This window comes from Triturus cristatus, chromosome 11 (assembly GCF_964204655.1).
Source record: "Triturus cristatus chromosome 11, aTriCri1.1, whole genome shotgun sequence".
Taxonomy (NCBI): Eukaryota; Metazoa; Chordata; class Amphibia; order Caudata; family Salamandridae; genus Triturus; species Triturus cristatus.
The window spans coordinates 889,433,094-889,445,600 of NC_140594.1; the positions used below are offsets into that span (position 1 = coordinate 889,433,094).

At 46.6% G+C, this 12,507-nt stretch overlaps 1 protein-coding gene across 2 annotated transcripts in view; it reads right to left on the minus strand.

Moving 5' to 3' along the window:
- Window positions 1-12,507, minus strand: part of GMPS (guanosine monophosphate synthase) — a 591,203-nt gene that overhangs the window by 220,372 nt on the left and 358,324 nt on the right. For both annotated transcript variants that reach the window (XM_085634772.1, XM_085634773.1), the window contains one exon: window positions 10,790-10,905. In XM_085634772.1, the coding sequence (XP_085490898.1) occupies window positions 10,790-10,905 (116 nt within the window). The remainder of the gene's footprint in view (window positions 1-10,789; window positions 10,906-12,507) is intronic.

Here is a 12,507-nt window from a genome sequence, read left to right on the forward strand (position 1 = left end):
ATAGTCTGAAGGTGGGAGAAGACTGCCTGGGGCAAGCCCGCCTTCAACAACCAGTCGTCGAGGTAGGGGGAAGACTGACACCCCTGACCTGCTCAGATGAGTTGCGACCACCTCCATCACTTTCGTGAACACCCGAGGGGCGCTGGTAAGGTCGAAGGGGAGCACGGCAAACTGAAAATGCCCCTGGCCTACCGTGAACCACAGGTAACGCTGGTGGGCCGGCAGGACGGGAATGTGAAAATATGCGTCCTGCAAGTCCAACGCTACCATCCAGTCTCCAGGGTTGAGGGCAGCCAAGACGTGAGCCAGACTCAGCATTCTGAACTTCTCCTTCCGGAGGAAGCGGTTGACGTTCCGGAGGTCCAAGATGGGACGCAGAACCCCTTTGTCCTTCTTGGGGACCAGAAAGTAGTGGGAACAACAACCACTCCCTACTTCTGGCCCAGGAACGCACTCGATGGCCCCCTTGGCCAAGAGGGTGCTAACTTCCTGCTGGAGAGTTGCCAAGTGTTCTCCCGATATGCGGTGGTACTGAGGTGGCATGGCTGGAGGGGTAGACTGAAAGGGAAGGGAGTAACCCTTTGCGGATGATCTTCAACACCCACTTGTCCGATGTAATAGCGTGCCAGTGGGGGAGGTGATGGCGGATCCTGCCACCCACTGGCGTGGGGTGCCCCACAAAGCTCAGATTAGGAAGGTTTTGAGGTAAAAGCGGCGGAGGTGGACTGACCACCACGCTGATTTCCAGACCCGCCCATGCAGAAACCTCGTCTTTGGCCGCGCTGAGGCTGGTTCTGCACAGGCTTGCTAAAGGAACGTGCCTGGGCGCCCCTTCCGTGGCCACGAAAGGAACGAAAGCCAGGAGTGGCTGGGCTTTTCGTGGAAAGACCCAAGGACTAGGCCGTAGCCCGCGAGTCCTTAAAACGCTCCAGCGCACTGCCGGCCTTATCGCCAAACAGGCGAGTGCCATCAAAGGGCATGTCCATGAGTGAGCTTTGTACATCTGGCAAGAACCTGGTAGATCTCAACCAGGCGTGGCGACAAAACGCCACAGTCGTAGGGATTGCTCTACCTAGTGAGTCTGCTGTGTCCAAACCGCACCGAATGGCGAATTTAGCCCCATCTGTACCCTCGGCAACAGTTTGAGACAGCACAGCTTGGGTCTCTTCAGGACACTGAGGCAACACCTGTGCAACGGCATCCCACACCGCGTGGGAATAGCGGCCCAATAGGCATGCGGTGTTGTAGGAGAGTAGGATCTGCACTTATGTTGCACCCACTTTTTTTCTGATGTTAACACTGGTTTCTGGCTATAGTCTGGCTGCGTCACTGCTAATCAGGGCCCCAGTCTCTCTGTTCTCTCTAAACAACTTGGAGTGCATACTAGATGCACTAGTGATTGGATACTGCGGTACCTTATGAGCCCCTAGTATATGGTACCTTAGGTACCAAGGACATGGGTACTTCACAGGCCTACCAGGGGCTGAAGCATGTATTATGCCACCCCTGGGAAGCAGACTAAATCTGACACCACAGGCCTGCTACTGCAGCCTGGGTGAGGTAGTGTTAGCACTCCTCACTGAGGTATAGGTTCCTATATCTCACCATACACACACATATAAACCTATCAGTCACCCCTAAGGCAGGCCCTATCAATCCTGAGGGCAGGGTGCTTGGTTTACATTGTGAGGGGGTGCCTCTGCATGAGCAGGACCCCTCTGCAGCTGGCAGAGTCTATTCTCTGTGGCTGTTTGTGGATGCGGGTAAACCATATACTCTTAAGTGCATTATAACCTAGCGGTAAATGCTAACTTTGGAATGACTGCATCAAAATATGTCGTGTTTGGTGTCAAACAACTTGGAATCATACCCCCACACCAGTAACTGGTGTGGGAGTATGATCCCACCCTTCTAGAGGGGAAGACATGTACCTACTGTGGAAACACGGTAGAAATCTGAAAGAGCCCCGGCATCACAAAATGGATGCCACCAGCACAGACACTGGGCTGCCCTCCTGCTGCTGCCTGAAACTCACAGTGGAGGAGGCCCAACAATAGGCATCCTGTCACAGGGAGGTGTCACCACCTTCCAGACAGGATTTAGTGTATTGGGGCTGGGTGGGTGCACTCCTTGAGTGCTTTGAAATCCTGCACTGGGGAAGCCGCAGGCTCCTCTGTGCATATGCCAGCTCAAACCGGTTTAGGGATTACCTGTCCCTGCTCTAGCGCGAAACTGGACAAAGGGAAGTGGGTGTAACCACCCCCTGCCCTGACCCTCCCAGAGGAGTGGTCATAAAGTTAGTCCCTCCCTTTCTTTTAGTATAAGATAGGGAAACCTTGCCATGGTAAACTAGATATCCCTGAATGACGCTTTACAAGAAGAATCCTGGTCCTTCGACGTTCCACTACCTTTGGAAGACGGAAGAATCTCCCTTGGAGTCAAGGAGTGACTCCCCTGCTTGGCAGGCACCCAATCTTGCAATCAACGGTCGCAAACTTTCGCGCTCCCGCCGGAGTCCAAAGTCCCTGCAGCCCCGGAAGTGGATTTCTGGACTTAGACGGCCATTGTGAGTCCCCAGCAGAGCTGAGGCGAGTGGACCCCACGAGTGACAAGGAACAGCAATACCCGGGTACCTTGTACTATTGTCGAGTGCAACCCCTTCACAACGTTCTACGAACTTGTGCTTTGGACCATTTGTGGCCCAAGCCTTCAGCAGGTTGTGCACCGAAAATCAGAGGCCTACCCCGTCCCGAGTGACAGTGGGATCCTGTGAAGCATTTCCTCACGAGGCGTCTTCGCGATCCCTTGCCCGTTGGCTTGTGGGTCCCCTGAAGACTTTCTGATCGAACCAAAGGGCTCCCCTGGTTGCTCCAGGCCTTCCCTTACTTACCCTCGCTGGGTGAGTCCCTCAGACCTTGCTGGTCTGCACCATTGACTTTATTCACTTTCCACGAGACATGCTGTTGCCAAGGCTTGTTGGCTCCAATCCGGTTGCCGACACCTCAGTAAGCTGCAGACGTCGTGGGACACTCCGAATCCAGCTGCTGGTCATCCTCAATGCCTCCTGGTCCTCGTGAGCAAAGAGTCAAAACACCCTTGATCACCTGAAATCACCCGACATCCGTGTGCATCCATCTTCCTGGCCCCGGGTCACTGGCAAGTGACTGTGAACACTGTTCCTTCTGCTTTCAGGTCAGCTTCATCCTGAATCCAGTCTTGGATTCCACCGGACACTTCTCCAGTCTTCGCAAGCAGCAAATCTTCTTTGTATTCCATAGAAAACAGCGACGTGACCAGACACCAAAAGACACCTATGCACCCGGCTTTCCTGGGTGAGGTAACTCGTGCACTCCGGTGCCCCAGTGTGTGTTGGTCCTCGAATTACTTACCTTGTAAGTGGCTTGCTTGTAGACTTCCTCGAAGTACCCTAAAACTTTAAAAATCCAACCGCGACTTGCTCCATTGAAATCAATAGGGAACCCGCAGCTGTGTTCTCGCACTGCACGCGTCTCCCGTGGGTCTTTTACTTACCTGCCTTGGGTGAATTAGTGAAGCCCTAGCAATTCTACAGGCCCTAGGCCTTGTCCCTCTGCAAGTCGACTTTCCTAAACCTCTTTTTTAGTATATGGTCTGGTACGCCCCTAGGGCCCCAGCCATATTTGTGCTTAACTTATTGTGAAACGTTGATATTTGAATGTGTTCCTGACTTCTAATCTCATAAAGAGATTAGTAGAGTGTGTCTAGAAATAAATACATATATATTTCATATACATACTTGTGTGGTGTCCTTTCATTTGGTAATTCAAGAGATTATAAGGTAAAACAAGCTGCTTTACATTCCTCAGAGACTTGGCCTGAAGGCTGCTCTCCACAGCTACCACTAGGATAGCTTTCTTTAAAAGGTTGTCTTAAACTTATCTACCATAAGAGTTGAATTGGACTGGTGCAAGGTGGCCACTATAACTAGTGACCAACATATGCCAGGCCAACTTCTCACAGGTGTTCACCGACCGCAGCCCTAAGCTGGCCGCAAATAACAACCGCTTGCCGAACTGCTCCAATTTCTTAGAGTCCTTATCCGGCGGAGCCGTGGGAAAGGCACTCTGGAACGTCGAAGCTTGGATGACCAGGCTCTCGGGTGTAGGATGAGTGGTCAGAAAGGCAGGGTCACTCGGCGCCGGGCGATGACGCCTGGCGACATTCTTATCCACAGGGGCCCCGTAAGAGGTCAGTGAGGGCGTCATTAAATGGCAGCAGGGGCTCTGGCGAAGTGGGCGCCGTCTGGAGCACCTCAGTGAGGTGATTAGTCTTTAGGGCCACCGTAGGGAGATCAAGGTGGAGGACCTCAGCGGCTGACGGAGCACCATCGTGTACGAAACGCCCTCCTCCATGGTAGGCGGAGGAGAGGCAAAACCTGGGTCAGAGGAGAGATCAAGGCCGCCGGCCTCCTCTAACTTGTCCGGCCAATCCTGCTCAGAGTCACACTGACAAACAAGAGGGTCCTCGGACCCCTCCCAGTCGTCCTCCACCTCTGCCGTATGTGGGACAGACTGCGGCGGCAGGGCAGGGACCGGGGAAGGAACTAACGTCGCTGGGAACGGCACCGGACTGGGCCGAACCGGCGCCGTGTCCCAATGCGGATCCCAGGTACGGACAAAATTGTCCGGGAACCTGGGCAGGGGCGGAACAAATGGCATCCACTGCGGCGCCGGAGGCAGAGCCAAGGGTGGCACTGGGGCCGGAGCCTGCAGTGCAGGACCTTGTGGTGCTGTGGCCAGAGCCAGCGGCGCAGGATCTTGTGGGCTGGGGCCAGAGCCAGCGGCGCAGGATCTTGTGGGCTGGGGCCAGCGCCGCCGACGGCCTGACAGGATCCTGACACGGGACCGCGGGGCCCAAGGGCGCGCCGGCGGAAGCCCAAGGCCTAAACAGGCGGTCCAAGGTAGCAAGAAATTCCTGCACGGGAGTCGCCGACGGACCCGGGTAAGGTGGGTAGGCAGCAGGACTCCCTGTCCCCCTCGTCCGCATCCAGGGACCGACGGGGGGATGTCGGAGAGCAACAACGCTTCTTTGACTTCTTTTTGTGTCGTATCTTACCCGAATCAGAGGGTGAAGACTTGGAGCCCGAGGAGCGAGATGGTGGCCCCGCGAGCGTTCTCTGGAGCGGCCCCTGGACCATGAAAGGCGGTGGACGAGTGCTGGACCTCAAACAGCTTCCGGCACCGCTCCCTCATGGCCTTCAAGTCCATGGCCAAACAGTCCATACAGGACATGGAGTTGTGGTCGCTCTCCAGGCAGTAGAGACAGACGTCGTGGGGGTCCGCCACCAACATATTGCGATGGCAGGCCCCACAAGACTTAAAACCAGGCATCCCTACGTGCACCAGAGTAGACTCAAACTTACAGGAGACAAAAGTCTCAAAAAGATAGTCAAAAAGTGACTAAGGTACGTGCTCTAACCGGATCTGAGCTTACTGGCGCGGAAAAAGAAAGAACTGACGTCAGTGCGCATGGGTGGTGCCTAAGTAGTCTCCGTGACGTCATCTCTGTGCTTACGATGCCAGCGACGTACGCGGAGCTTTGCAACGTCACCTACCGACGCGTAGGGGTACTGCGGACGAAAAACTTTTCCGGATTCAGATTGACACCTGGGGATATTCTAATGTAAGGAATCTATCACTAACGTGTCTCTTTCAAATCTCAAGATCACGTAGCCTCTGGCCATGTACTGCAGGAACTGCATGCAGGTTGGGACACCCTGCACCTAGCCCGTGGAGCAAGAGCTGGGAATATGGAATTATCTTTGTCCCTGTTCCCCTCCAGAACCTGCTGAGTGCATCCCCTAACACCCAACCCCCATATTCACCATTGTTCAGCATCCTCAGAATGTGGGGACTAACCTTTGGTCATGCACCTAAATCCTCTTGCCATTAGAAACCATTTCAGCAATGTGCACCTACCATTCATTTTACTCAAGGAATCCCATGAGGAAGCGCCATTGTTTCCTTGGGGCCAATGTGGCTCCAGAGGAACCATAGGTCCCCCTTTAGATAAGCGGCTTTAACAAGATTATTTGTTAAAAAAGATCTCCTCTGAAATGACCCTTGCTAGTATGGGCGATCCTCACAATGAGGACCCATTGCTTTTCCCACCATGAATGTGATTTTTTTCTTTTGAATAAATCAGATGTCGTCACAGTGAATGTATTCAGTTATGAATCCTACATTACTCATTAAAACCATTTAACTTCTCCTGAAAGCAGTTTTAGTGTTAGGGTAGAAAGCAAAACCTAAAAACTATAATAATGTGCCCGTTATGGGGTAAAAAGTCACTATACCTCCACTCAAGTCATAAAATTAATGAGGTATGGTGCTACCTTCATCTTAGTAATGTCCCTCAAGCCTGAATCCAGAAGATCGTAAGACGTTTTGTCTGTGAAGACCTACTCCCTTCAGATGACACCAGATCTTATCACATCCATTCGTCCTTTTTAGGTCTCGCCTGACCCAGTGCATGCGCTGGTCTAGCGAGACTTATTGAGAGGGCTCCAAAAAGTGCTACCAGGCCAGCCTAGAGCTACAGTGCATGTGCACGGGCGCGCGCGACGCTCTTTACCGCGATTACTTTCACTTTCGCGGCCACACGGCCGCTTTGATGTTTGATCGTGATCACGATCGCGATCACTTTCACTTTCGCGGCCGCACGGCCGCTTTGCATAGCCAATAGGTCTCGCTTTTGGGACCTTAGAAGTATTTAGTTATGCAACTGTTGCATGGCTAAACACTTATAAGGTCCCAAAGGCGAGACCTATTGGCTATGCCAATGCTTGTTATAAATAGTTTGAGGCCTGATGACAGTCTACCAACATGCCAATTTTGTCTCCAGCAGAACGTGATCTAAAGGTATTGTATATCTGTACATCCTGCCATGAATACAGCTGAATGTGTTATCCTATTGGCTAAGGACGGAGTGCCTGATCGTTTGTTTTCCAGTTCCTGGATTTTACCCTCTTGAAGTAGAAGTACTCCGCATAATGAATCTGGGTTTACACATGTTTTATCTGGCAGCAGTCCTCGCTGCTGAATTAACTAAATTGAGAATGCGGGGACCAAAAGAACATTGGTATTTATGGTGCAGGCATGTCACTGACTGGTAATTTAGGAGAGCTATATTTTCTATTTCATTTTCCGTTAACTGAAATTGTATAATAGGGATTTAAAAGCACTACGCTAGCTTCTCAAACTTGGTCTATGATTTGAATAGTCGACGCTTTTGTCTGGTTGTGTAGAGTCCTCTATTGTAAACTTGTTCCCTTTTCAGTCTCTCTCTGGTCATTAAACTTTAGCAACCTGAAAGTTGCTAATTTCACCAGATGGCAAAATCGTTTGGACAAAAATGGTCAGGACCTCTGGAATTACCTCATTCCTCCAAAAACCATCTCCCCAATAATTAATTCTTATCATAATATTTTAATCTATAGGAAGGTAGTGATTATCTTCAGGCTGTACTGCAGGAGTAATAGGCTGCAGATAGTGCTTTAGACGGCAAGATGTTGCAGTTATAGTAGGAGGTCTGTCCTTTTGTTGTTTAATTTTCCAAACGCAGTTCTTTGAAGAAAATGTTTAAGGGGTGACGAAACTCTCAGTGAAAAGCAGCGTACAGTGTGAGAGGGGTCAATGTATATGCTTTTCTGGTTGCAAGCGGGACAAACTCTAGAAGTGGTCACCCAAAAAACCACACTTTACTGAACAAGGAGCATGCCACGTAGGCACATGCATACTGTGGGTGGGGATGCAGGTGGTAAACATTCAGCATAGCTACTGCTCCACCCTACTCTGTGGTCCTCCCTCACACCTGGCAGCTGTTTGTCGGTTCCTTGCAATCCATTCATCGAACCCCTGACAATGCGGGACTCCAGATGTTCTGGTACCCGTCTACCCTCTGTTGCACCACTGCACGATGGTCATGGGAGACTGAAGCCGGGTTCACCACAAAACCTGTCAAACAGAAGCTGCCATACACTCAGAAATGACTGTTTTGCTCCCAGTCAGGGTCAGAGGACTTGGTAAGAGGTTAGCTCTGACAGCTCAGAGCGCACTGAAGGAGGGTAGGCAGGACATGTATGGCTTGAGATGTTAGGTATAAGAAGGGTAGGACAAATTTCCCGTATATCACTGTTGTGACTAGGGTATTGAGCTCCAAGCCCTACCAGTCCATTACATTTATTCCATATGTACGTGCATGGTAGCAAAAGATACAGAACAAGGCTAAGTGTTAAGTTTGCCAGTTTATTGACTTTACAATTAATTCCACTGTTCATGTCTCCATAAGCCTGTTAGTTCAGCCAAATTAAACTGCATTAGTCACACTGCGCTATTCATACATAATAAGGCTTTAACAGTCTACTGCGCAGCTTTTGCTCGTCTAGGTATTCATTACACAACTGCATTACAATCTGCATGCTGCCAATATCTCGCATCTACTTGTTAAAGTTAATGATGGAGCACAAAAAAAAAAAGAGGAAAGCAAATAAAATGCCAGTGACTCTAGGTGGTTCAAGAAGTCTAACTTAGCTTGGCTGGTTTCAGTCCAAGGACCAGTTGCCCTTGGACAGAAATAGATCTCTGATCTTTTATCTACAGCAAACCAATTTCACAAGCGCCAACTCCTCACCCATATTAGTAGGTGTTGCCAAAGTTATCAGCAACCCTTGCTCAAACCTGAAATATAAAAAGCTTCTATATAAACCTCAAAACGCACAACAGTACCTCTTATATCGATCTCAAGTTAAGAACAAAAAGATAAGAGGAATTTGTTGGATGTGAAATAAGTGTCCCAGTTTTGCAGGTGGGCATACAGGGCAGAAAGATGCAGATACATTTAACATAACGTTATGGAATAGTCATGAAAATAATGTACGTCCATAGAGAAGCTTACTAAAGACAAGGAAGTTCAAATAAAGGTAATCATAAATCGCAGGCATCATCTCAAGCAGCTGCATAAGTTTGGTTGACACACATTAAGGGATGCCTTTGTTATTTGGAATTAAACATATAACTTATCAGTTATGGACTGCTGAGATTTGGTTATTAGTATCGGATTCGTCTTCCAATGAAAAGCCAAGACACCAGTTCCTCATTACATTTTTCTCCTTGCTTGATTATCTCCATTGATTTAGTATGGGTTGGCTGTCGCCAATTACAGTCTGGGCTGAATTGCTATTTATTGGGATCGAAAGGTCGGCGGCATTGGTTAAATGGAAGCACTAGTTGTGTAATTTTGCTGCCAGCATTTGTCTGGATGGAAGCTGTATTGATCTTCGCTTCTCACTTAATTCATCCATGAGGCTTATCCCTGACATTTATTTCTCCAGGCTCCCAATCTGCTAGTCTGTCTATTTACGTTGCTAGTAGTTCAGATGACGGGGGAGGGGAGGGGGTCTGTTCCATTAGCTGACTAATCTGTTACTCATCGCATCCTATCATAGTATCAATCCCATGTTCTATATGATTTCATCAGAAGCTTGAAGCAAGTCTTTTCCTTCGCTCGGCTTTACCTGAGAAATAAACAGGTCCTCCCTATTCTGTATAGTCGGGACTTACAGGTTCTACTGCTTTTCCCCTGGATCTGCCACTATTTATAGTAGTTGTGGTTCTCAGACAATTCCAAGTCAGCAGAAAGAAATGGTCTCAAAAACCAAATTACTGCACTCTGCAATGAAGTTTCCATAAAGATAACACCCTAACCTGAGTGTTGCAGTCCATAATGCACAACTTTAATATTAACGTATTTTCAGTTCTATCTAATGTACAGACTAAAAGGGTTACAAAGCACCATGATACTGGACCTCAAACGAAACAGCCTTGGTGCGTGAAATAATTTGACTAGGAGAGACTCGCAAAAAATTTAAGTGAATGTGCAACATTTGTTTCATAACAGTGTCAAAATCCAGAACTTGGTAAAAAAACAGGAAGGCTGGGAAGTTAATTCTCCAATTTACTTATAAAAAAAATATATATATGTACAAAACTAAAAACCCAACACTTAACTTCACAAAAGCGTATTCACACAAACCAAAAAAATGATCTCACAAAAATCAGATTTTAAAATGATTGCATAATTTACAAACAATATGTAGAATTACCAAAATACCTATTCGGCAACCCACAAGAGACCTATGTCTCGACCACACTCGACCCCTATGTCTTTGCTACTATGCTAAAGCCAATAGAGATCAAAATAACAATCACAGGACCTAAACTGTACTAATGAGATGTATCAAAAGACCTCTCACAGCGAAAATGCTGTGTTCGCTCTGCCAGGGTCATTCATTGTAATCCTAATCCCCATTCCCTAGTAGAACTCTCGATGTGCCTATAAATTAACGACTTTAGTAGTGGCAGCTACACACACCAGTAAACAGTGATAGAGTAAGTGATAAATGGCTAAATAACCAGTATTAAGTCAAACATAAAAAAGACGAATATTCCTCGCGGACAATACACACCTCGACCCTCAAGCTCACCTGCAGCCCATGTTCAGTTGATTCCACTCCAGAAACAAGGCACAAGCAGAGCTACGAGTACGATCAATTCCACTGGGGAAAGCATTCTTGCTACGGATTTATTCTGAACTTTTAATTGAAATCACTGTGCTTTGGATCTAGGTATAAAGTAATTATTTGCTACACCTGTACCTACAAAACACATAACCACACATTTAACGCAGTTTAATAATTAGTACACTGGCTGTCTTGGGTTTGTTCAAATGTTACGAACAAGAGTCGACTTACCTTTTTAACACTTGCAGAAAAATCTGCTACTATTTTCAATATATTGTTGGTCTCAGCAAAGTCTTTGCAGATGAAAGGTTCTTCAGCACATATTACTCTGATTGCTAGACCTGGACCTATGGTAGAAAATTAAACATATTACCAATCTACTGAGGTAAAACTACAGAAGCATTTTACTATTTCCAGTTTTCCCTAGAGCACACAATCCAGAACTGTAATCCTTGCAGCAAATCACAGGTAATAAGATCTATCTCAAACATAAATGCAGAACAAAACAATCATGCAGAAAAACTTTTAAAATAGGTTCATTCTTCGGGATGACGTTATACAGGCTAGGTGAATGTATATTCTAAAAGTGTGATGTCCTGAAATCAAGTGCTAGATTACATATTCCTTCAGGGTGCATTGATTCTAAGTGGTTAGTATGTGACGTGAACGCTAAATACTTGGAGATCTAACTTATAACAGCAGCAGCCATGCCTTATGTATTTCAGAAGGGCAGCCCTATAGCAGAACATATTTTCTAATCAATATGACCCTCTAATACAGGGATCAACATTAATGAAATTAGGATTCTCCTCATTATCAACGAAAGTGGACTGAACACATTTTAATAGTGGCAGAGGGGTAATCCAGAGAATTTAAAGGGTAATCAGACATAAAGTCTTACATTTACATAAAATGTACATTCTAAAATAATGAAGCAATTAAGCAGAGGGTCCTACCTCCCACCTTACTCTGCTACAATCACTACTTACAAGACAGACCTAAACAAAACATAAAAAATGTTAGTGGACCTGCAGGTCTAGTGACTTAAATAATCTACACAACCTAAACGTAATGCTCTTGACCCATAAACTGGTCTCAAATTATGTGATCCTGGGCAAATATTTTAATTCACCGAGCCGCCATTATCACATATGTGAATGCCATCAAATATGAGAGTTCAGCATGTCTGTTCAAAAAATTATTTTGTTGGATTTAATAGACTTAACTTTTGCGCCATATGCAATACAAATCGAGCCACATATAGGATACACAAACACGGACTTGCCTCTTAGTTCATTAACAGCATTGTCGTCAAGGCGGGGACAGGAATGTTTGACAGTTCATTTTTAAAAACTCATTTTTAATAAATATATAACTAAAGCATGAAGTGGTAGCACACCGCCTTTTACAGTCACACATTTTCCATTTGAAACGGCCAGATAAATTCCCACTTTACTGATAAAACTATATAGTGTACAAACAATAATATTTGGAATTCGAGTTTGTGCAAATATTTGTCACCGGCACATGAACCAAGTAAAGTGTTCTGACTGGTTTACAGAAAGAATGATTTTCTAATTCCTGATATATGTTGACATGTTTGTACTATTCATTTACAAACTATTTAAATGTTATGTGTTAGAAAACAAACTGACAGCTTTTTGTTTCACAATGATGGTCAGACAGCACACTTTACAAGATTCTATGATTGCAGTAAGAGAAAGAAAAGTAAACACCATTTTCCAGGATAAGATAAGCAGCACTGAATAAAAAGACAAGCTGACATTTGACCTCTGTCCTTGAACAGACAGCACATGTGTAAAGATACAAACAAGATTTAAATGCATCTTTCTTGATCATTCACTTTCTGAATGAGCAGAACACCTGTTCCTTTCCAACTCACGTTCACTCGCAGAACGGACCAGTAAGTACTAAAAAAAAAAAAAAAA